This window comes from Ipomoea nil, unplaced genomic scaffold (assembly GCF_001879475.1).
Source record: "Ipomoea nil cultivar Tokyo-kokei standard unplaced genomic scaffold, Asagao_1.1 scaffold1303, whole genome shotgun sequence".
Taxonomy (NCBI): domain Eukaryota; kingdom Viridiplantae; phylum Streptophyta; class Magnoliopsida; order Solanales; family Convolvulaceae; genus Ipomoea; species Ipomoea nil.
The window spans coordinates 587,693-614,911 of record NW_017617731.1 but is presented as its reverse complement, the minus strand read 5'-3'; the positions used below and the strand labels follow the sequence as shown (position 1 = coordinate 614,911).

General features: G+C 35.6%; 1 protein-coding gene across 1 annotated transcript; it reads right to left on the bottom strand.

Moving 5' to 3' along the window:
- Positions 1-4,627: 4,627 nt before the first annotated feature.
- LOC109185001 lies at positions 4,628-6,097 on the bottom strand. The gene has a single exon (XM_019334997.1). It carries the CDS (start codon positions 6,095-6,097, stop codon positions 4,628-4,630), a length of 1,470 nt encoding a protein of 489 aa, XP_019190542.1.
- Between the last annotated feature and the right edge of the window lie 21,122 nt (positions 6,098-27,219).

Sequence of the window (27,219 nt, the reverse complement as noted above, 5' to 3'; positions counted from 1 at the left end):
CACCGTAAGAAATCGCCGCACCGTAAGACACTGCCGCACCTGAACTCGCATATATATATATATATATATATATATATATATATATATATATATATATATATATATATATATAGTATTTTTTGAAAATCTATGACATTGTAAACTAAGAACTTGTAAAATTTTCAACATAAATGCACAACTACTAATTTAACCAAATTTTAAATTAAACAACAGATTTTTTTTAGTAGAAATCTATTGATGTACTTGTAATTAGACTCTTACTAGGTGTCTTGTATTTATATTCTGTACAATTTATTGTGAATGATAGTTCAGAATTCAATTCTCATCTAGTATCAGAGTCCGTGTAACCTATAATGGACGACATGGCAGAGATATTTGGCATGGCATGGTTCATAGCATCAGTATCCGAGAATCAATTGTGAGACCCCACCGAAGCAATATTATCACCACCCGAATACATCATATGAGCGTGCGGTCCGAAATTTTTAAATTAAAATACATGGGATAACACGATACAGTCGTATGTACTGTTGCAAAAATCGGTCTAGGCGCCCCAAGGCCGTGGAGATTTTCCCCCTAGGCGTCCGCCTAGGCGACCGGCCACCTATCTAGGTGCCCACCTTAACTCGTCCATTTCAGTCGAATTAGCCGAGTTAACTCATCCATTTCGGTCGAGTTAGCCGAGTTAACCCGGCCGACTTGGCCTTTCTAATTTTTTTTTTCATTATATATATATATATATATATATATATATATATATATATATATATATATATATATATATATATATATATATATATATATATATATATATAGAATAAAGTTCAAATGCGGCAGGGTCTTCCCGTGCGACGGTGCGGCGGAATTCCAGAATACACCAACAGTGTTAACAATATGCACCAACAGTGTAATAAAAACACACCACAATGAAATGCAATAAAACATCACAAAATACACAACAGACTAAAAAACATACACCATATAACTCACCACCCCCAATGGTGTATTTCCGAACAGTGTATGGTGTTTTTACTCACACCTAATGGTGTGTGTTTGGTGATGCGGAGCTCTGTTTACTCTGTTTTGTGTTGTGTATTTTCCTAACGTTGATGGTGCATATTTGTTGAACTATTGGTGTTGCCGCACCGTAAGACACTGCCGCACCTGAACTCGTATATATATATATATATATATATATATATATATATATATATATATATATATATATATATATATGACATATATACACCTACACATCTGCACTGTTTTTTTTTTAGTTAGCCGTTTTTTTTTTTAGTTAGCCGCCTAGGCGCTACTATACCGCCCGACTAACGCCTAACGCCTACTGCAACCTAGGTCGTATGCCCTTGGGTATTGCAAATTTGACAACGTGGATCATATCGTCACGCTTCCAACGCCCACGACTTCCTCGTTGTGGCGGATCAGAACCCCCACCACCGGATCGTCCTCCACGACGTACGGTCAGTGTTGTGGGCAGCGCTGATCAACCGAATTAATTGTGCAAATAAATTCCTGAGCAATTTGGCTAGAGTTACCGGCTCCCCCTTCGTCCTATTGATGATGTATTTTAATAGGACTCTTAATCGGTGTTTTTTATTTATAGTCTATACAATTTTATTGTGAATAATATTCCAGAATTCACTTCTCATCATTTTAACATACAAAATCTATAAATTAACAGGACCAGTAACTCTAATCTACAAAAGAAAATATATATACATAATCAATGTTTTGTTCTCAAAGTTCTTGGCAGTGGGACAATACTTTAAAGTTACAAATTAATCTAATATATATGAAGAAACTTTAAAGTATTGTTGATGAAAGTGTAATTTGAAACTTTAAAGTACCCCTAACTTAATAATCTTGATGAAATATTTATTATATGCTCCAATTATGCTCTAAATCTATTAGTGTTTTATTTGACAAACCTAGCTAATCAGGTTGAACCATGAAGCAGAATCATTTGCAACATGCATTGGTTCCTATAATTCATACATCCTCACCTTTATCATTATGAAATATAATTAAGCACCAAAGAGCTTAAACTCTAGGATAAATAAGATAAAAGGCCCTATTGTTAACATAGTTAGCTTATCAGCTAATTTTGACTTGTTTGATCACTATTTGTCGTTTGACTTGGTTAAACAATAAATATGAATGTTTAATTAATTAGTTTTTTTATAACAGTTTATTGCTTCAAAACGCTAAAATTCAAAAAACTGCTCAAAGTAGCTTTTTCGATAAGCTTTTTGAGAAAGCCATTTTGTTTGTAATTAGCTATCAGCTAACAACTAATTTACCAAACATTGCATCTTTCTACAATCAGCTAATGTTATCAACTAGTCAAACATAATAACCCAATCAGCTAACATCTATTCAGCAAACGCCCACAGAATATTCAAAAATGGTGGAGAACAAATGGATGAGAGACAACAAATCCAACACCAAGAATTGTGGAGACAAAAGTCCATCAAAGAGGAAGAATCCCCCATGTAGGAGGAAGAGCACTAACAGCAGGTGGAGAACACGTACGCCGCATGAAACGAATTTGTTCTACTTCAAATTAAACTAGTATATATCTGATAATAATGCCGACTTGAACAAAATTAAATAATGAAAAAACGAAAATTGTAGAATAAGAATTCCATGTGTCATTGTAAGATATATTATTATTATAACAGTCATAGTTCTTAGAGGAAGTCCCAAAGGGAGATTAATAATTTAACAATAGCGATAAGGCATTTCAAAATGCATGCTTTTAATTGATGGAGTGATGTTTTATTGATTGATTTTTAATTTGCGTTTGATTAATAAATAAATTTTTTAAATTAATAGTGTGCTTGATTTTTTTTTTTTTTATTGGAGTATTATTGACTTTATTTCAAGTTAATATATGTTCTATACTTTTTCTATCTCTTGTAGCCCAAAGAATCATCAATACCCCACTTCATTTACTTATAGATGTGTGTATGCTTCGCCGGCTCAACTAAGGGACAAAGTTCTTGAATGTCTACCATTCATTTGCTTTGTTCAGACCACCAGGTGTACTGAGCTTCTCCGGCTCGATTAAGGGTTGCAAGTTCATTTTTAACATATTGTAAGTTCAGTTTTTACTTTTTAGATCAAAATCTAGAATGCAAGATGAGTCCCAAGGTGAACGATATAATTTGCAGCTAAAGAATGTCCTGATGGGCAAATTATACTATGAGTCATGGTCCACATTACAATGTGAACCATTGATAAATGTTCTGAAAAAGCCCGTGTATCTTGAAATCAATTTAACACTAAGGATTCTACTTGATTTTATATTACTAGACAATTTCGCTGGTTAATTAAATCAATTCAATCAACATATAAATAACGAAATTGAAAGCGTAAATAAAGTAAAGACACAATAGAATTGTTACGCAGTTCGGAGCTCCTTCTCCTACGTCTGCGGGGCAACCCACGTCTGCCCAATCCACTAGATGTTCACCACAGAGTATTACAAGAGGTAACTACAAACGGCTCACAACCTTTACCACTACAACTCTTCTAAAACACCTACTCAGGACTGAACCGTGCATGCCATAAACATCTTTGGTGTAGCACTTCAGCTGTCACAGGTACTAACTTGTAGTACAGGTTTAAATCACAATTAATATAATCAATATTAAACCAATAAAGTAGGAAGCTTGCATATGAGATCAGAATTTCAGAATTGGCAACTTCCTCTTTCGATTTCCCTTCCTTATATACTGTACGTGAATTCCATTCCACCAAGCCTTGATTGTAGCTTCATATGTGGCTTGAATTCTTCTCAACCACTCATTCTTTAATTTGAAATCTTCAGACTTGCTTCTTTGTCCAATTCATTAATAATAAATCTCCACCACACATTTTAGCTTGGTCCAATAATACTAATTACAAATCAATTTTAATTAACATTCCATATTAATAAAATAAACTAATAAATTAGCCAATCTAATGTGTACTATTTTGTACACTTACAATCTCCCCCTTTGGCAATTTATTTGGTAAAACAATAGTATCATTATACTTTGGGAAAAGGTGAAAATATTTTATTAACATCCCATAGTATACGTACTGAACATATAAATGTGAAATTAAATTCTCTTAATACCAGACCAAAGCTTATTTGTGGGTGGAATTTTATTTTGACCTTGGTTGATGTTGACTCACAAACTTCATCCAATCATCCAATTAATAAATAGTGAATCATGCACGAAAAAAGTGTTGTATCAAACATACCATATATGTCACGCTTTCCAATGAATTACTCCCCCTAACTTGGTGCTTTCCTTTCTTCAAATGCGTTCCAAATAAACCCAATTCATACCATGCAGTCAACATACCAAATATACCAATACATTCATACTTTCATATTTAATTCATTCATAGTCATCCCAAAAATAATTTATATAGTCCCAAATTATTAATATACCATCCGAACCAGGATTAACATCCATACCAAAATATTCCAAAAACCAAAAACTTACCAAATATCCAAACATTCCAAAATACTCCCCTTTTCTCCAATACTCCCCCTTTGTTTATGCCAAATAAATGACAAACAAACCGGTGAACATCATTCTAGTGGATTGGATTAACTTGCAGACGGGGTGCCCGACTCAGATTCATCTTTCTCAGAAATAGAACCAGTGCCAGTGCCAGGGTTAGATCGAATCCGAGCATAGATAGCCTCCATTCTAGCGATTTCTTCCAACTGAGCACTCAACAATTGTTCTAAGCCATCAATGGTTATTTGTTGAGAAGCAACCGAGGTTCGGACTTGTGCAATTGACGCTTGAAGAGTGAGAACAATTTGACGCCGATCCATGAGCGTCGGAGGTTCCTTGATAGCTGTCGTAGGACGGGGATTCGGTGCAGAGGCAGTGTCAGCTGATGATGCAGGGGCAGACACAGAGGGCGTGGCAGTTGGTGCGCCGGGAGTGATCAAAAGCGTAGCTCTATCATCATAGTGATCCTTATTTGTCAACCGATCATCATATTTATAGACTGAGGCATTAGTGATCACCTCCTCATCCGTGTAGGGCTTGAACCCGTGTTCCTGTAGAAGTCCAAAAATGAGGCTAGGAAATGGTAGGTGTACCTTAGGTTCCCTATGTCGCACAAACTGAGCAAGATGGCCAAATATGATTTCTCCAAGATTGAGTGGAAGCCTGTTCCTGATCTTGTAAAGAAGGGCAGCAAGCTGGTCAGACACAAGATGATGACGCACAGCAGGCATCCAATTTGTTGAAGCAAGCCGTAACAGAACAGAGTAGACCGTGGTGAGTTTTAAGCTTTCAAGTCTGGTGTTTGGCCAAGTGACGATCTTGTTGTGAGTTAAAGCAGCGGCTAGGAGATTAGGACTCGGGTCAGGAGCAGCTTGATGATTTGGAGTACCCAAATAGGAATTAATTGCTGTCGGGCTTAAGGGATACCATTTATCCCGAATAAAGACTTGTTGAAATCGCGGTGACCCCTCCGAAAATGTATCCAATGTTAAATTTGTGTAGAACTCGGCAGTGAGCCATCTGGAGTACGGACCAATATGAACAAGTGAGGCAAGCAGGTATTGATCTCGCAAAATAGGCACAATGTTGCATTTTTCTGTCAATTCCTCTACATTGATGGATTTCTCCAGAATAAAATCCCTAGTAGCATAAACATTCCAGTCAGACATCAAATCTGGAGACAGCAAAATAGGATGATATTTCTTCTTGGGTTGTTTCATCTTTGAGCCAGAGCGGGCAGTAGCAGTTGCAGGTGCAGGGGCTGGACTTGGTACTGGGCCTGAAACTGATCTGGATCTTGTCATTCTGAGTGGCAATGTGGACCCTCTTTTTGATTGTTTGGAATCAGACAAGTAGACAACATCCTCCAATGCTCCAATTTTTCTTTTCTCGGCTGTACCTGAAACAGTAGTTTTTTCTTTCCCTTTTCGGGAAGATTTGCCCACGAGCACAGAGATAATGGGAACAGAATCATGTGAGGTGGGCACAGGGATGGGGACCTCTGCTGATTTCGAAACTGGAATGGTTATGGGAATAGAAAATGTAGCACACGCCATGGGAGACACATATTGATTAATATTTCGAATGGTGAAGGGAGATGACACAGCATGCATTAAATCAGATAAAGGCACAAGATTTTCAGGTAATTTATGTGAAGAAGACTCATACGGATCACCTTGTAAAGGAATGGAAGGGGCACACAATTCACTTGAGGTGGACACAAACTGACTTGGCAAAGAGATGTTAAAATCTAGTTTTCTAGAAGCCGAAACTGATTCATCTAAGGGAGGAGACTACCATGGTTTCCGGGAATGAGAGCTTCAACTCAGATTGTGGCGGAGGCGGTTTGGTTGATTCGGCCGGAAAAGTCCACGGCTCCACAGATATGAACCTAGCCAGTGCTTGGATCTGTTTGACTTCCCTGTCCGAGAGTCCTTCAAGAAGGCCTGCATGTTGCTTGACCGTTGCAAGAACTCGATCCGTATCATCAGATGTAAGCGGAGATTCAGCGTTGATGATGTGTCGAAAAAGCTCCAATCTTTCGGATTTGGTTGTGAAAATGGCGAAGGGATTGTCGTCTTCCATTGTTGAAGGTTCAATGTTTGAGAGTGGTAAAGTTGAAGATGAATGATGTGGGTTTGGCGTGTAAGTGCAAGAAAGACAATAAGGCTCTTTAATTAATGAGCTTCTCAAAAGTTGTGATGGATGGGATGAGTGATGTGACTAGTTTGTAGGGGTAGTAGTAGAGTCATATTAGGAGAGAGTGGTGGAAGTTGTTTGAAATTAATATTTCAATACATATTATGTAATGGTGGAATTAATATATAGATAAATAAGGTAGCCGAGCCGAATTAAGGAAAAAGTAGGTATATGGGCGAGAAGAATTAAAACTAAGTTGGAAAGATTTAGAATTTTCCTGCAAACATAAGAAAAACAACAACTACGTTAAAAAATAATTAAAGATTATTTGTTGTACCTTTGTTGATGATTAAGTTGTAGGATTGCAAACACCAAGGGCAGCTCTGAGCAGTTCAAATCTCGATTTGTCTAACGGTTTGGTGAATAGATCTGCAAGATTTTTATCTGTTGGAGTATATTCCAAGATAATTTATTTCTCTTCGACTAGCTCACGAATAAAGTGGTGTCGGATGTCTATGTGTTTTGTCCTCGAGTGCTGAACTGGATTTTTTGAGATGTTGATTGCGCTGGTGTTGTCACAGAACAATGTCATATTTTGTTGTTCTATACCATAGTCAGTTAACATCTGGCGCATCCAGAGTAATTGTGTACAACAACTACCCGCCGCTATATACTCAGCTTCAGCTGTGCTGAGTGAAATCGAGTTCTGCTTTTTACTGAGCCAGGCGACTAGATTTTTTCCGATGAAGAAACATCCACCTGATGTACTTTTTCTGTCGTCAGCATTTCCTGCCCAGTCAGCGTCACTGTATCCTGCAAGATTCAGATTAGTATCGTTCGAGTACCAAATACCATAGTTTATTGTACCTTTAACGTATTTTATAATACGCTTTACCGCCTTTAGGTGTGACTCTTTTGGATCGGCTTGATAGCGTGCACACATACCAACACTTACCATAATATCTGGTCGACTGGCTGTTAAGTACAATAGGCTGCCTATCATACTTCTGTACATAGTAGAGTCTACAGATTTTCCTTTTTCATCTTTGAACAATTTTGAAGTCGTAGAGATAGGAGTACGGGCATCTTTTGCAGATTCAAGCCCAAATTTGGATAGAAGATTTTTTGCATATTTTTCTTGCGAAATAAAAATCCCTTCTTTAGTTTGACTTACTTGTAGTCTAAGAAAATAGGTTAGTTCGCCTATCATGCTCATTTCGAACTCTTGTTGCATTACCTTGACTAGCTGGTCTGTCTCTCCTGATTGTGTGGATCCAAAAACGATATCATCTACATACACTTGAGCAATTGTTATGTGTTTACCTGATCGTTTTATAAATAACGTTTTGTCCGATCCTCCTCTTTTGTAGTTGTTCTGAAGAAGATATTGAGTAAGTCTTTCATACCAGGCTCTTAGGGCCTGTTTTAAGCCATAGAGTGCTTTTTGTAATTTGTAGACATAGTCTGGATGATGTGGATCTTCAAACCCTTTTGGCTGAGCAACGTATATGTCTTCTGAGAGATATCCATTTAAGAAGGCTGTTTTAACGTCCATCTGAAACAACTTGAATTTTAGGGCACATGCAATCGATAGGAGTAGTCGTATTTACTCTAGCCTTGCAACAGGAGCAAAAGTTTCGTCGTAGTCAATTCCTTCAATTTGGGAGTAGCCTTGGGCTACAAGTCGCGCTTTGTTTCTAGCGATGTTGCCAGCTGCATCGGTTTTGTTGCGAAAGATCCATTTGGTACCTACAACATTGACATTGTCAGGTTTGGGAATTAGAGACCATACCTTATTTCGTTCGAACTGTCCCAGTTCTTCTTGCATGGCCTTGATCCAGTGTTCATCTGTTAGAGCTTCTTTGACATTCTTCGGTTCGATCTGTGAAGTATAACAAGAATATCCCGCTAATTGAAGATAATCACGTTTCGGTTTACCTCTGGTTTTTACGCCGGAACTAGGATCTCCAATTACGTTTTGTATTGGATGAGCTTTCTGGATGCGAGTAGGGATATCAACGTTACCATGATCGGTATCAGATTCAGACTCAGACTCAGTTTCTTGCTCTGGTTGAGTTGAGATGGGAGATGGCATAGGAGACTCTGGATTAGGTTCAGGACAACTTGTGTCAGGTTCTGTCACTGGTTCAGGACGAGACATTGTGATAATGTCACTCGGTTGATCATCGATTACAACGTTTGTGGACTCCATAATGGTTTTGGTAACTTTGTTGTATACACGATATGCCCTGCTGTTCGTTGAATAGCCGATGAAGACGCCTTCATCGCTTTTTGTTTCAAACTTTGCGACAGGGTTTCGATCCTTCAAGATAAAACAACGTGATCCGAAAATGTGAAAATATTTAATGTTTGGTTTCTTACCTTTCCATAATGTATACGGAGTCTGATTCGTGCCTGGACGTAGATAGACCCGATTGATGATGTGACATGCAGTATTCACAGCTTCTGCCCAAAATTTTTGAGGTAGTCCTTTGGCATTGAGCAGAACTCGTCCCATTTCCTGAATTGTGCGGTTCTTTCGTTCAACAACTCTGTTTTGTTGAGGTGTTTTCAGAGCTGAGTATTCATGTGTGATTCCTGTTTGGTTGCAGAAGGTATCGAACAAGTTGTTGTCGAATTCTCGTCCGTGATCACTTCGGATTCGAATGATGGGCTCATTTCTTTCTTTTTGGAGTTTTAATGCCAAAGTTTTAAAGGCTTCGAGGGTTTCGGACTTGTCCCTGAGAAAGGTAACCCAAGAAAAACGAGAATAATCATCTACGCAAACTAGTATGTATTTCTTACCTCCAACACTTTCTGTTTGAGTTGGACCAATGAGATCCATGTGGATCAGTTCCAAGCAGTGACTTGTGTTTATAGTGTGCTGCGCTGGATGAGAGGATTTGGTTTGCTTTCCTGCTTGACATGCACCACATATGGTTGGTTTGACTTTCAGCTTGGGTAATCCCCGAACACCTTCGGTTTTCACAAGTTTGTCAAGAAGTCTATAACTTAGATGTCCTAGCTTTTGGTGCCAAAGCTCAGTTTCATCTACATTGATCCTGCAACACAAAACATTGTTAGTAAGAATATAGCAATTATCAGTTGACCTTGTACCTTCCATAACACATTGATTTGCTTTGTCTAGGACACTGCAACTATTTTTGTTGAAGCTCACGTTCCAGTTCTGGTCACACAGTTGACTTATACTTATAAGATTTGCATGAAGTCCTTTGACTAGTAGAACTTTCTCCAGTTTTGGCAGACCAAATACGTTTAGCGTGCCTATACCAGTGACTTGTCCTTTTATACCGTCGCCAAAGGTAACTTCACCTTTGCTTGTGTTTACGTTACTCAGAAATTTAGCATTTCCCGTCATGTGACGTGAACACCCGCTATCAAAGTACCATTTTTCTTCTCGGCCTGTACTTTTGGAGTGAAAGGATACGAATGAGATATAATCTGTCTTTTTAACCCAGATTTGTCTTGTAAAGGGTTGAATGTTCTTGTTTTTGAACTTCTCGATTCTTTGATCCTTGTAGAAGAAGTAGCATTCTGGTCTGGTATGACCACGTAACCTGCAATAATGACATACCGGGTTATAGGATTTATAATATGGCTTGAGTGATCTTACTGTACCAACACGATGTGTCGCTGTGCTAGATTCTGGAATATCTCCTCGACCAGGACCTGACGCTTTGACAAACACTGTTTTATCCTTTGAGCTGTTTCCTGTGAATCCTAGACCAAATTTTGTAGATGTGTTTCTTCCAGACTCAAGGATCTCATCAAGAGTAGACGTGGTATCCATCATTTTGATTTGACGTTTGTAAGTGTTCAGCTCCTGCTTCAGAGTCTGTACCTCTTGTTTCAGTCTTTCTTCTCGGGCCAATGCCTCTTTGAGAAGTAGATCCCTGTCAGCTATTTGAGTTTGATACACTTTCTTTGCATTTGTTACAATCCCTATTTCACTAGTTAATCTACGATTTTCTTTTCTTAGTGCTGCCCATTTGGGATACAATTTATTAAACTCAATTTCAAAAGATGATTCACTTGAATCTAAATCTTCTGCAGAATTATACTCGCCTCCTTCTGAGTCAGCAACATCTTCATGACACGGTTTAGCAGCCATCTGTGCAGTAAAGGCAACAAAATTCCCAGAAATTTCGTCTGAGTCAGATCCTCCTGTTTCACCGTCCGAGTCATTATCACTCCAAGTAACTGCTGACATGGATTTCTTGCGTCGAAGATAGGTGGGGCACTCTGCTTGTACATGTCCGAAGCCCTCACATTCATAGCATCTGATCCCTTTACTGGTGGATTTCTCTTTGGACTGTCCTGGACGTGAACCAGAAGACTTGAAGGTTGATGAACCGGATTTAGAACTCGCTTTAGATGATGACGCCCCCTTTTGCATATTCTTGTTTCGTGAACCTTTTGACACCTGTTTCAAAAGTTTAGAAAATTGTTTAGTAAGAAATACAATGGGATCATCACATATTTCATCTAAGTCAGGTGCACAATTATTTTCTTCAGCGGTAAAGGCTACTGTTTTTTGTTTTTTTGTGTGATCTGTTAATATTTCCATCTCATAAGTTCTTAGATTCCCCATTAGTTGAGTTACTGTCTTTTTCTCCTAGTTGTCATGTTCCTGGATTGCTGTAACTTTCATCCGGAACCGAGGTGGCAGTGATCGTAGTATTTTTTTCACCAACTTTTCTTGAGTGAACGGTTCTCCGAGGACCATAGCTCGATTTGCTAGCTCTTGCACACGAGTGTGAAAGGCCACGATGGTTTCATCTTCGTTCATCCGGAGCTCCTCGAAGTCTGACTGTACCAGCTACAGTTTAGATTGTTTTACCGACGATGTGCCTTCGTAGGTAGCCTCTAGTGCTTCCCACGCGCCTTTAGCTGAATCATGGTCTGCAACAATAGGAAATTGACTTTCATGAATTAGCCCATAAATAATATCTAGTGCCTTATCGTTGTGTCCAGCACTTGTTTTCTCAGCTTGGGTCCATTCATTTTCAGGTTTTGTCACTGGAGTTTCATCCTCACTGGTACTGGCTTTTGTTGGATGTTCCCAGCCTGTTACAATGATACACCATACTGCTTCACCTTGTGCTTTGAGATGAGTGCGTGTGCGCACCTTCCAATATGCATAGTTGTCACCGACTAGCTGGGGAAGAGCTTTAGTGTGCTCCATTCTGTAACACTCAATAACTCGTGAGATTCAACAATTTAACAGAATCAGAAATAATAAAACTAACCGCTGAAGGATTGAGATCAAGGGGCACGGAGTAGCCAGATCGTCAGACTAATAACTTAAGTCTGGAGGCTCTGATACCAATTGAAAAAACCCGTGTATCTTGAAATCAATTTAACACTAAGGATTCTACTTGATTTTATATTACTAGACAATTTCGCTGGTTAATTAAATCAATTCAATCAACATATAAATAACGAAATTGAAAGCGTAAATAAAGTAAAGACACAGTAGAATTGTTACGCAGTTCGGAGCTCCTTCTCCTACGTCTGCGGGGCAACCCACGTCTGCCCAATCCACTAGATGTTCACCACAGAGTATTACAAGAGGTAACTACAAATGGCTCACAGCCTTTACCACTACAACTCTTCTAAAACACCTACTCAGGACTGAACCGTGCATGCCATAAACATCTTTGGTGTAGCACTTCAGCTGTCACAGGTACTAACTTGTAGTACAGGTTTAAATCACAATTAATATAATCAATATTAAACCAATAAAGTAGGAAGCTTGCATATGAGATCAGAATTTCAGAATTGGCAACTTCCTCTTTCGATTTCCCTTCCTTATATACTGTACGTGAATTCCATTCCACCAAGCCTTGATTGTAGCTTCATATGTGGCTTGAATTCTTCTCAACCACTCATTCTTTAATTTGAAATCTTCAGACTTGCTTCTTTGTCCAATTCATTAATAATAAATCTCCACCACACATTTTAGCTTGGTCCAATAATACTAATTACAAATCAATTTTAATTAACATTCCATATTAATAAAATAAACTAATAAATTAGCCAATCTAATGTGTACTATTTTGTACACTTACATGTTCATTTTTGGTATACTAAATGTTCATTTTAAGTAGCATACTAAAAAATGAACTTTCATCATATTAAAACTAAACCTTCAAAAAAAAATAAAAACCCGATGCACTGAAAATGAATTTTCAGTATACTACAAAGTACAAATGAACCTTATACAATTAATCCATCTTACAAGGTGGACCATGGTATAATGATTGATCCTACCGTGCGTGACACACACACTCTATCTCTTTCTCTAAATAGTTCTTAAAATGATTTTATCAAATACACACATCTATAAACTAGCTTGGTTGGCGTGAGTGGCCGTGCAGTCTTCTCTTCTCGTATTGAAGCTATACGAGAAGACCCTAGTATATATCATGACAACAAAGCAAAAAGGTCAAAATGTAAAACACATTTTCTACAAAAAGCAAGATTTGCACCCAAAAATTATTATGACAGTAGATTTTAAGGATAACAACTTTGGACACGATTATTGTTCATCTATTAGAAGCACCACGATTGTTCATCTATTAGAAACACCAAGCTTGTCGTCATACACAAATGTAATAGGCGCTTTGATGTACATTGCATAATGTACAAGACCGAACATATCATTTGTAGTAAATTTGTTAGCTTGAAATAGTTTTGAGCCTACTCGGAGACATTGGAACAAAGTTAAACAAAAATTTCATCAATGAATGTAGGTTGCTATATTCAAAAAGGTAGATTATTAGGGATTAATAAGGTATGCTGATGCTGGATTTAGATAAGATCCACACAAAGAAAATTGTCATATTATGGCATTTTACTAAACAAATGCTAGTAGCAACATCCTCCAACAACTATGAGATTATTGATTTACATGAAGTTAGCAAAGAGGGCATATATAGAAGTTGTAAGTGTGGATTAAAAACAAATCTAGATAACAATTATTTTTCAGGATAAAGCTGCATGCATTGAACAATTGAGAGGTTACATTAAGGATGAAAAAAACAAAGCACATTTCACCTAAGTTATTCCATACACATGAACTCGATATAAAACACTGGACACGTTAATTTTAAACAGATTGCCTACCTAAACTTTTGAAAAACTTGTTTATGGCATATGCATGTGGAATCTTGACACACAAGACCAAAGGTTTACAAATCAAGGGGAGTATATATATTTGCAGTGCGCTACACTCTTGTTAATTTTCCTATTTCTTATTTTTCCACCGAGTTTTCCTTAGGTTGATATTTTTAACAAGGTAGCATTGAACCACTAAGAATTTGAGCATGTACTCTTATTCCCTTTGGTATTGTTATATTTCTCTACCAAGGTTTTACTTTTTAATGAGGCAAATAAGGGGTCACCCATATGGTAATTATTCCAAGGGGACTAGGAGAGTGTTAGAGCATGTAATACAATGACTTGGATCCCAAATGGATGTAAACTCAATTACCTCAATTATAGAGATCTTCTACACTTCCATCTTTATCTTTCAGAAGTCTTCTAAAATATGTTTCTTAGCTCTATAAATAGAGATCTCCGTGTATAATTGTAGCCGATAATAGAGGATAAATAACAAAGGGATAGTTTTGTAATTCAAGAAGGCTTGGATATTTGTTGTAACCGCCATCTATATTAGTTGTCAATCTTCTCTTCATGCAACAATAATACACTTCTCATTCTTTTCACTCTATTTCGAGCTCTCTCCCTTTTTCCCGCATCTTCCTTTGAATCGCGATATGGTATCAGAGCAGCGGTGGAGGTCCTACGCCTCCGGTGAGGCTAGTCAGGGAGGTCAGACGGGAGCTCTAGTGATCGGATCGCCAGCTCTCACAACTCCTACCTTAAATACACAACAGGTTCCTCCTTCGCAGACACAAAGAAGCCAGACGATGGAGGATCTGAACAATCCTTTTTATTTTAGCTCAACTGAGAATCCAAACGCTGTGCTTGTGAGTCCTCCTCTTGTAAGCAGTTCGAATTATACTTCCTGGTATATATCTATGAGGATCGCCCTTGAGGTGAAGAACAAATGGTGCATTGTTGAAGGCAGCATCGCAACACCTAGCAGAGAGCACGTTCAGTACCAGGCATGGAGGCGTTGCAATCTGATGGTGTGCTCCTGGATTTTCAAGGCAGTACATCCATCTATTGCTCAAAGTGTAGTGCATCTAGACAAAGCAGGCGAGGTGTGGGAGGATCTGAGGAGAAGGTTTGCTCAGTATGATGCTCAGAGAATCTCTGCCCTCCAGAATGAGATCTACGGCTTGAAACAGAACTCCATGACAGTCATCAATGAATACTACACGAAATGCCAAACGATGTGGGAAGAGATGAATACCTTGAGACCTCTTCCGATTTGCAAGTGCGATCCACGGTGTGCCTGCGATCTTGTCGAACAAATTAGGAAGGAACGTGATGTTGATCAAGTCATCCGCTTCTTGCAAGGCTTAAACGATGAATATGGAAGCTTGAAATCTAATGTCCTAGTTTTGGATCCTTTACCGGAGGTATACAAGATCTATGTCATGGCTAAAAAATTGGAAAGGCAAATCAATGCAATAAGCCTGAACGCAATGGATTTCAGTCATGCAAACGCAGTTCAGAATCCTCAAATATCCACAGATGATCTAGTTGTTGATGTAAATACATATAATGCTAGGAAGTTTACAAATAATGGAAATAATAACAAGCCAAAGTGCATTTTCTGTGGTATGACTGGGCACACCATAGACAAATGCTACAAAAAGCATGGCTATCCCCCAGGGTGGGTGCAAGGCTATAAATCTAAGGCTAAGCAAAAAAATACAACATTTGTTGTAAGTGGTACCTCTGAGTTTAGAGTCACAACTGATCAGTTTCAAAAACTCATGATGGCCATTCAAAACCAGCAAGGACAATCCAGTTCAAGCACTGCAGCTGTTGTGGCTTTGGTTCCAAGATTTGATGAAAATCATGAAGGCAAGTCTCCTATCTCTCACATTAATTTCCTCTCATTATGCAACTATTCTTGGATATTAGATTCTGGTGCTACAAATCACATTGCTTGCTCTATTGACTCTTTTGATGAATATTATGCTGTTGAGGGAGATGATGTTAGTTTGCCTACTGGAAAAAGAATTCCTGTTAAACATAGAGGAAATGTGAGACTTGGCCGAGATCTATGGCTAAAGGATGTTACGTGTATTCCAACCTTTCACTTCAATTTAATCTCAGTAAGCAAATTGGTTAAAGATGCAAATTATAACTTGGTTTTTTTCTCCTGAGCAGTGCATGATACAGAAACCATGTGGGATGATGGTTGGTTTGGCTAAACAAGAAAATGGGCTTTATGTGATGATGAAGAAACCTTTGCAGTATGAAATTAGCTCTAAAAACATTATTTTACAATGTAATAGAGTTGATGTTTGGCATCAACGCCTAGGACATTTTCTCATGAATAAACTACATCTTCTCAAAGATGTTCCAAAATTTTCCATTACAACCAAAGCTTGTGATGTTTGTCAATTGGCTAAACACAAACGATCTCCATTCCCTTTAAGTACTTCATCATCTATTGCTTGCTTTGATTTAATACATGCTGACATATCCCGGCCTTTTCCCGTTGCATCTATGAAAGGAGAAAAGTATTTCTTAACCTTAGTTGATGATCATTCAAGGTATACTTGGTTGCATTTGATGAAAAGAAAATCAGAAACACAGGAGTTGATAAAGAAGTTTCACAACTTTGTTTCCACACAATTTGGAGCATTAATCAAAGTGATTCGAAGTGATAATGGGCATGAATTTGACATGAAGGATTTCTATGCAAACAAGGGAATCATTCATCAAAGATTGTGTGTTAATACCCCCCAACAAAATGCAGTAGTGGAGAGAAAGCACCAACATATTCTTAACGTGGCAAGATCTCTCCGGTTTCAAGATAATTTACCCCTAGATTTTTGGGGTCACTGCGTCATGCATGCTGCCTACTTGATCAACCGTCTTCCTTCACAAGTACTCGACGGATTCAGCCCCTATTACAGACTGCATGGTCAAGAACCAGACCTTGCCATACTCAAAGTGTTTGGATGTCTTTGCTTTGCATCAACACTGCCTCACACAAGAAACAAAATGGAGCCAGGGGTCGGAAATGCATTTTTGTAGGGATGCCTGCCAACATCAAATGGTATATCGTCTATGATCTTCTTGATAACTCAGTTTTCATATCTCGTGATGTTGTATTCTATGAGCTGCAATTTCCTCTTTCTGAGCATGTTACAAATCATGATGAGTTGTTTAATCCCCCTCTGCCTAACATCCCTGTTTCTATGACAATGGATTATGAGGATGGAGTCAAAGGTGACAACCTACTGTCTAGACATGATGAGCAGAACACATATATCTCAAATGAGATATCCACCAGCCAGTCACATCCCATGTCTTCTTCCAGTGGCATGCAAAATGGTGTCCAGCCACATGAAGATATATATGATAGTCAATCCATTGAGGAAGACAATGTGATCGAAGAGACAGTAAATCATGCTTCTCCTCGACGATCGAGCAGAAATAGACAATTACGCCAAGCTGCGTGATTACTACTGTGATTTGGTAGTACGACAGAGAGCTTCCCCCCCCCCCCCCCCCCACATCCTATCCAAGGTCATCTCCTACGATAATCTGTCGCCTTCACACAAAGCTCTCACTATGGCTGTCACATCCATAACCGAACCTCGAACATACAATCAAGCCATCAAACTGGATTGTTGGAAGGATGCCATGCAAGCAAAAATCATGGAACTACAAGCAAACAATACTTGGCAGATTACAGACCTCCCTACAGACAAGACACCCATCGGTTGTAAGTGGGTATACAAGGTCAAGCTTAGGGCAGACGGTTCAGTGGAACGCTACAAAGCCAGATTAGTGGCTAAAGGATATACACAAAAATCGGGAGTCGATTACACAGAGACATTCTCCCCCGTAGCTAGATTAACCACTATCCGATCCTTCCTAGCAGTGGCTGTTTCCAAGGGCTGGCATATCCATCAAATGGACATCAATAACGCATTTCTTCATGGTGATTTTGACGAAGAAGTATACATGCTCCTGCCCCCAGGTTTCCAAACAGATAAACCAAATCAAGTGTGCAAACTCACACGATCCCTTTATGGCTTGAAGCAAGCGAGCAGGCAATGGAACGCCAAGCTGACTACTGCCATATATCTTAAGTGCTGGTTTTAAGCAATCAAGTGCTGATCCATCCTTGTTTACAAAAGGCAGTGCTGACAGTCTCATTATATTGCTTGTTTACGTTGATGATATCATTGTGGCAAGTAGCAATATGATCTTAATACAGGAACTCAAGGACATGCTGGTAATAGAGGATAAATAACAAAGGGATAGTTTTGTAATTCAAGAAGACTTGGATATTTGTTGTAACCGCCATCTATATTAGTTGGCAATCTTTTCTTCATGCAACAATAATACACTTCTCATTCTTTTCGTTCTGTTTCGAGCTCTCTCCCTTTTCCCGCTTCTTCCTTTGAATCGCGATAGCCGATTGTCTAAATATCAATAAAATTTCTCTCTTTCTCTCTCACTCTCTCTCTCTCTATTATAGTCCTCTCTCCCCATTATTGTACGTATTTTTCGTTTACTATTTATGGTTTTAATATTTATCTTTACATATATCGAAGAACAATACAACAATTCACGCGAGAAAATGCCTTAATTATAACAAAAACATCCTTTTAAATATTTTGCATTTATTATAAAATACATTTGCAATGCATTTATATATTACAAATACAAACAAAAATAAAAATATATCACTCAAATTAAATACCCAGTATTTCTTCTTCACCCAAATACACTGTATATCTGAGACGAGGAGAGTATTGCATGCAAAATTTTCTATAGATCTATAATTATTTTTTTCCATAGATTTTTTGCACCAGCAAAAATGCAATCGTGCGTCAGATATAACGTAATCATTCCTCGGAGTTATTGAAGGGAATCATTAAATTTAAACTCCGTTTAAAGTTCTTAGTTGGAAAGACTAAGCATCGTCCACTTAAAATACTTTACTTATTAATCCTTAATCCTAAATTGTATTCCCAATTCAAAGGTTATTCTGAAAGTATGCAGTTATGCACCCCCACTTCCAGCAAAAGAATAATAATAATATTTGATAATACAAAACAGAGTAGAGAATATTATTGACGAAAGATAAAATTCTTCAGCCTGGGATTTCAACGCTCAGAATTAATTTTATACTGAGGAAAAAGTTATTCTAGGTTCTTTTGACAGGAAACATAATGTTTAAATACTTCAATTGTGACAAATTTATTGAGTTAATTCTCGATTCAATTACTGATTATAACGGATTTTAAAAAATAATTTGAGTTAATTTTACTCTTAATTTTTTTTTTTTTAGTACTACTGACTCTGTTACGTTCACAAAGAGTCAATACCGTCAAACTGGAACTCGAGAGAGTCACTTCGTGCAGGGACGGAGGGAGAGGGGGGGCAGCTGCCCCCCTACCCCACCCCCACCCCATATATAGTATTTGTATGTATATATGTATATATAGTACATGTTTTAGTATTAGTATAAAAAAACTGTAAAATATTAACAAGAAGTGAGTTAGAGTAGGTGGTAGAGCACATCTTTGGTAATAATGAGGTTAAGGTTCCAATCTTAGCATCAATATAGTTTTACAATTCTTTTTTAATAGCTTTTTAATATTACACACACACTCTATAATAAGATGTGTAATTTTTAATGTGTTTTCTATTCAAATTATTTTATTAATTATGTTTCATATTTTGTTATGAATATTTTTATAAAGTTTCGATGTGTTTTATTTTTCGTTCATATCCAACAATATTTACAATTATATTTCTTAGGTAGTTTATTTATTTATTTTTAAATTATCTCTTTTGTTTTAATGTTTCGTCTTTTCTGAAAAAAATTTCTGAATCCGTCTGTACTGTTTTGCCCCCCCTTAACCGAATTTTTGGCTCCGTCCCTGACTTCGTGGTACTAGACCACAAGATCATTCGCATTTTATTCTCGATTTTAGTGGTGTAAAATTTCATCATATTTCGTCTTGTCCTTGTAAATTTGTAGGCTAAATGATAAATTAGTATCTTTCAATAGATTTGAAAAGAAAATAACAAATTACAATGGTCGTCAAAAAAAAAAAAAAAAAAAAAAAACAAACAAACAAACAAACAAACAAATTACAATTTTTTTTATATATCCATATGTTACTAATGGTCCCGAATAAGTAAATTAAAAGAAATTTAATTTAGATGGAGTGAATAGAATTTGTTTTTAAAAAACTTTTAAAGGAGTTAATTTCTCAACAAGACACGTAAATGTTATGTTGAATTCTTTAGTTAGAAAGCTTTGTGATCCTACATAGCAAAGACCAAAGAGTACGTCTCGGTTGTCCATAATTGACCGGCATAAATCAAGAAGGTCAATAAGTCATTTTCGTTGAGATTCAAATTTGTAATCTTGTAGTAATTGTTACCAAGTCAACAATCTAACCAACTATACGTAAAACAATACAAAAAGTAGGTAATGTAAGTGTGAGAGATCAAAGAAAATTTATAGTGGTTTTGTAAATAGTATAATCTCTCTAATACACTCTATCGCGATGGACAAATTTAGTTTAAGTATTTTATTAGTTTAGATTTATTATATTTATCAATAACCGATCAAATCAAACAATAAAATTTTTGGCCTGGTAATGGAAAAATGAGTCATTTTTTAGAAAATAGAAAATTTGAAAAGAAATTTGTTACTAAAATTACTTTTTCAAATTGAAATTTGGAGAATTGTTCTATGTTTTTCTAGAATTTGTACGAATAAACTTCAATCCCTTGCAACAACATTTCTAGCCCCTTTTTTCTTGGAGAGAATGGTAAATTGAAAAAATCAATTAAAAACTTGAGAAATGGAAAAATGGAAATGAATCACTTTATATTTTTAAATAATGAACAAAAAAAATACAATTTTTTAAAATTTCTATCAAATATTAAAGAACTATTTTTTGACTTTCAACCAAATATCATAAAATAAAAATATTTATAAAAAAATAATCATTTTCTAAACAATATTTTTCATATTTTTAAATGTATCATTAATCGATTTCAAATTTATTTTCAATTAGCATAGACGGTGGCCCTGTTTGGTTAAATAGTTAGCTTATCAGCTAATTTTAACTTATTTGATCATTATTAGATGTTTGATTTGGTTAAAAAAAATTAATATAAGTACTTGATTAATCAACTTTTTGTAACTCCAAAATGTTAAAATTCAAAAACCTGCTCAAAATAACTTTTTTAATTAGCTTTTTGAGAAAAGAAATTATATCAAACAGCTAATATAACAACTAATTTACCAAGCACCTTTCTACGATCAGCTAATGTTATCAACTAGTTATACTCATCTAATTAACTCAATCAGCTAACAGCTCACAACCATTTATCAAATAGGACCTTTATATTAAAATATTAGAAAATCAATAATCTTTTCACGAGAAGGCTGTCAAAAGGAAAAAAGTAAAGAACTCTTGGATTCATATCGAGCAATGTATCCAATAATTGAACAGTGAGGGCTGCGCTGCATGAAAGAAAGGGAGCATTATGAGGACCAAATTAAATACCTTTTTTTTTTTTGAAAGATAATTAAATACCTAATAAGTGCAACCTTAGCTCAAGTGCTTGATTAAATCACAGTATTATTGTAACCAAAGCCTAATTGTCTCGTAATTATTTTTGGTAACTAGCAATCTAGCATGTAGTAACAAGTTACTGTTTTTCAAATATTATTTTAAATTATTTAAATACATGTAGTATTATTTTATAGAGTTAATGCCATATGGCCGGGGTTCTTCGAACATACTAGTTTTGCCACATTTAGTTCTAAACTTTCAAATTGATCACTCGTGGTTCTTCGATTTTCAAATTGTTACCCTCTGTGGTCCAAGTTAACCACTCATGATCCTTCAACTTTCAAAATTTAACCAGCCGTCATCCTCCTGGAAGGACCATGATGGGTGGTTAAAATTAGATAGTTGAAGAAACATGAATGGTAAACTTGGACCACGGACAGGGCAGTTCCATTAAAAATAAGGGCCTGTCAATTTATAGGCTCTGTTTGGCAAACCTAGCTGAAAAGCTATAAGCTAGGAGCTGATAGCTGAAAAGGAGCTGAAAGCTGAAAAGCTATAAGCTCGGAGCTGAAAATTGAAGAGCTGTTAAGCTAGCTGTTATGATTGAAAGTGTTTGGTAAAATTAGCTTTTTGATAAGCTGATAAATGTAAAAAGACTAAAAATGACATCTTCATAAAATTTAAATTAGTTTGTTTACCTATTAAAATTTAACATTTCGTCTTCCAAAAAAAGTAAACACTTTTTTAAAATAAAACTATTAGCATGATCATGATCTAGCATCCCATAATGAAGTAGCAATATTGTTGCGAATCTCCTTCATCTCCATAGAGGTGTGACTTAAATTTTCGTTGATGGAGATATTACTACTTGAATCTTGAAGTTCATCGGGCGGTATGTAATCGGGATGCTGCTCAAGCACATTAAACATCATGTCATCTTGTGAATTCTTCCGAATATAATTATGTAGTGCAAATGTGGCCATAATAACATCAATTTGGGTCTCGTCACTAAACTGCGACATTTTAGCAAGTATCTTCCATCTCTTATTCAATACTCCAAACGATCTCTCAATACAACTTCGAAGAGAAGAATGCGCACGATTGAATGCTTCTTGAGCATTAGTTGGCGACTCTTGTTCAAATTGAGATTGAAGCCATATTGCTAATTTAAAAATAACATTAATAATAATAATAATAATAATAATAATAATAATAATAATAATAATAATAATAATAATAATAATAATGATAATAATAATAATAATAAGCTAAAGTTTCAACATAATTGTTTAGCAGGAAACAAGACTAAGGAAGTGATTAACGTGAAAGTTGGGATATGGGAAAAGAAAGGGTTTTAATTCATAAGGTTAAAATATGTTATTACTTTAAAATAATACGGGTAAAGATGGAAAAAAAGTTAGGAAGCTAGTAGTTTATTTTGAAACGCTACCTAAAGTAGCGTTCCAAAATAAGCTCTTATTTTAAGCTAGGAGCTTATTTTGGGAACATTACCAAACAGAGCTTATAGCTTATTAGTAGCTTAAAATAAGCTATAAGCTCCTAGCTTAGCGTTGCCAAACAGAGCCATAGTCTCAAAAGACCTCTGAAAAATAACAATAGAAGATCTCTGTAACTAATGTTATTGAGTCCAAATCTATTTGAATTTTATGTTATTGTATTCTATAACAAAAATAAAAATATAACAAAATTTTTTGTACAAATATAATGCATAAAAGTTCAACAAAGAGAAATACAATACAAAATTTTATTTAAAAAGGACATTTTTAGTGCATATTTAAATAAAAAAAAAATTATGTATCAAAATTTCAAAGTCAATTCTTTTTTATAATTTTATTTTAAATTACAATTAAGACTAATCTATTGATTCTAAAAACATATTTATCAAGTATAAAAATAATGAATTATATATAAATATATATATATATATATATATATATATATATATATATATATATATATATATATATATATATATATATATATAATATTTTTTTAAAAATTGGGGACCATGTGTGGCCGTCCTGATTAGACACGACCAGGGCCGATTCTAACCACGGATGTTAACAATTTAAAAATTGAATAACCACGAGTGATCTATTTAAAAATTTAAGATTAAATGTGACAGAATCACTATATCCAGACGACCCAAATGGTATTAACTTTATTTTATACCAAACAATAAAAACTTCCCATTTCTGGAAAGTGGGAACTTCTATCAGCATGTTTCCATCCCTAAAGTGGACAGGACAGTTCAAGATGGTGAGGGTTTTTTATGCTTATCCTCAATTATTCTGATCCCAATTTACCATTTCCGATAAATTAAAATATTAATTAAGGTGGCATTTGCTGATTAAGTACGTTTATATTATACTATTAAATTGATTCCACTATGACATTTAAATATTTTAATAATTATAAAAGTCACCCCTTTTCCTCTCCTATTTTTACACATTACAATAAAGAGCGAGGAAGAAACAATAAAATAAATAAAGAGTCATCTCCCATAAATTTGATGTGAAAATTTAAGGCAAGCACATATGTATTATATATTTATATATATACTACCAAATAAATAGATTAGTTCTTACGAAAATCCATTTCAATTTTCAATTGCTAATTATTTAATTTTAATTACGATTTCGATGTTAGAACCAAACGTCCCTATATACTATATTCACTTTCTCTTTTTTAATTACTTTTTATTCCTTGCTAAAATGTCCTTTTGATTGTTTTTAGTAACTTTATTGAGCTACAGTTTTCTTTTTCTTTTTATTTTTATTTTTAATCTTCTTTTATTAACATTAGAGCATATAATGAAATTATAATACTTGTAGAAATAAGGATTTCAATCTTAGATCGAAATTGGTGGCTTGCTCCAATAATATTGAAAAGTTAATGAGTTAGGTCAAATTAAATATATCAAACACAATAAGAAAATCAACCGGATAGCTCAAAATTGATAAACTTGAAAGTTTGAGTAGACTAGCTCAAACTTAGTGGCTAGCCAAGTCGCTCAAGAGTCAAAATTACTACGTGAAACAAAATATATAGGGGACCGGAGCATGTACCTAGACTCCTCTTTAGTAATTTTTTTTTTTTAAATTATTACATTTTTAAATTAGGAGTAAACTTTTAATAAACATATTAATAAATTTATTACACAAAAATTTATTTGTATAAAAAAATGACAAATAAAAATATAGCATGATTATTTATATTACAAATGTGAATACATTTTTTTTATTTGTTACAATTTTGAATTAAAAAATTAATAATATAAAGAATTTATTTATATATTTTATACCAATAATGTTCATAACTATTACATTATATTTTTGAGTTAGCATTTGAAATGATTAAATGTTGTTTTAATTTTATATTTACTAATGTAAATGTATTAGTTTGTTAAAATATGTAATAATAAATTAAATCCGATAGACCAAAAATTTTAAGAATATATTAAAAAAAAAAAAATTAATCCGGTTAAAAAAAATCCAATTAACACAAAATCAATAAATGGATAACTTGTATTTACTATCCAAAATCAAGTTAGTTGGCTAATTAACATTCTCTTTAAGTACGTTTAGCTTTTTTATAAAATATCTGACATTTGAGAAACCCTAACAAGTGTACAATGGGTACGCACTTGTTGTCACAATCATGATGAGCATCTTCTCGCAGTCCTCATGACTTCTTTGGTTTAGTGTTTGAAAGTTTAGAGAACAGTGGGACCAATTAAATTCATTGTTGGTTATTATTCTACTTCTTTTTTTTTTTTTTTTAATATTCCATTTGATATTGTAATTAAAATCGGTCAATACTAGATAATCGCATTAAATATAATTATTTTAGGTTTAATTGATGAAATATGAAAGAGTAATTATAACTGATGATTGTCTTCGAAAAAATTGTAACTGATGATTTTTTAAAGACCCGACTCACCATAAATTGGAGACAAATTATATTATGGATCATAATTCGCCTTGCATGATTGATTATTGTAACACTATAGGGTTATTAAAATTATTATTGATCATGATTCAATATTATAATATTGTAGATTCATTATAACAATATTGTTCATTAAGATTACATTACTTTGCATATTATCACTCATCTTATACGATGCTAATATGAATTGTTGATTCATGTGTTGGTAAAGAGAGAATGACTTTTTTTACAACTCGTGTTTCAGAGAACGGTTTATCAATAATTAAAGCTCTATTCATCAAGTCTTGTACTTGGCTGTGGGAATCGGTGATTGTCTCATCTTCATTCATCTTCAACCCTTCAAATTCAGACAGCACCAGTTGAAGTTTTGATTGTTTGACATTGTTTGTCTCGTCAAACATTGTTTGTAAAATTTCCCAAGCCTTCTTGGCTTTTTACACACTAGTGACTAAGGTGAAAACCAACTCATGCAACAAACACACGATTAAAATTTAAAGCCTTATAATTATAATCAGAGAGAGTTAATTCGGCTTTTGACCATTCTTCTTCTAGTTTACAGACTATTGTACCACTTGGTCTGTCTTTTGTCGGAAGTGTCCAACTAGTAATCATAGCACGCCAAACCCTAGCTCCCTAGGCATGAAGATAGGTACGCATCCTGATTTTTCAGAATGAGTAATTGGTACCATCCATCTCTAGTGGCTTCATGTTGCTCTCCATCTTGCCAAGATTTGTTGGAAAAATAGCATTAAAATGGAATTTTAAGTAGCTATTTTGTGGTACAATTATCAGTGGGGTCCACTTCTGAAACGGGTCGGGTCAAAGTGGATTCGGGTTCTTCGTAGTGAGACGAAGAAATTGATATATTGTACGCTCAAAACGGATAATGGGTGAATGAGATATTGATTCTCAAAGTAGACCCATTGAGTTGGAAAAATGAAGAGAAAAAGTGAGTTTTGTCCCACATTGGTTTGGAAAGAGGATTTGCCCCACTATTTATATAAGAGTCTTTTAGAGGTTCATTGAATGTATATTATAGAGGTTCTCTTTAGCGCCCAAACTGAGATCGAAAAGGCTTGATTCAAGCTTGTTCTCGTGTGCGCAAGCACCAGAACCGGAAATTGGCTGGCCTTGAGAGCTAAGTTATGCCAACTTTCGGTATCATTTTTCCAAACATTAAGCCACTTGAAGGCTAGGTTTGACCAACTTTCGGTATCATTTTTCCAAATATTAAGCCACTTGAAGGTTGGGTTCGACTTGGCTGAGAGAGCAGGTCTCGGCCTTGGCTGAGAGTACCCAGCCGCACTTTCGGTATCATTTTTTCAAACACTAAGCCACTTGAAAGCTGGGTTCGACCTGACCGAGAGAGCAGGTCTAGGCCTTGGCCGAGAGTATCCAACTGCACGAGAGTTGCTCTCGCTGTCAAGCAGCACGAGAGTTTGCTCTCGGTTTCAGCCTTGGCCGAGAGAGAGCTGTACGAGAGTTCTGCTCTCGGCCTTAGCCAAAGCCGAACTGAACACAACAACATATGTTTCGGCCTTGAGGCCGAAACTAGGCTGTAAGCCAATAGATTACTGTGAGATTAAATTCATCCGTTAAGGAATTAATTGTTAATTAATTCTAATTTTAAATTTGAATTTAACTCTCTAGTAATGGGTGTTGTTGTTTCAGATGTTACACAACGTGGAGGTAATGCCAAATTGAATGCTATCAATTCTATCATCCCTATATAAGAAGGGAGTAGCACAGCAGATTTTTTGTCACAAGAAGAAGAACAAGCATACACACTTGCACGGTTTTAGCTCCAAAAATACTCTGCTTCTACTCCTTTCTTT

Coding starts and splice junctions, on each gene's coding strand:
- LOC109185001 (XM_019334997.1), bottom strand. CDS start 6,097: ATGGCGTGTGCTACATTTTCTATTCCCATAACCATTCCAGTTTCGAAA.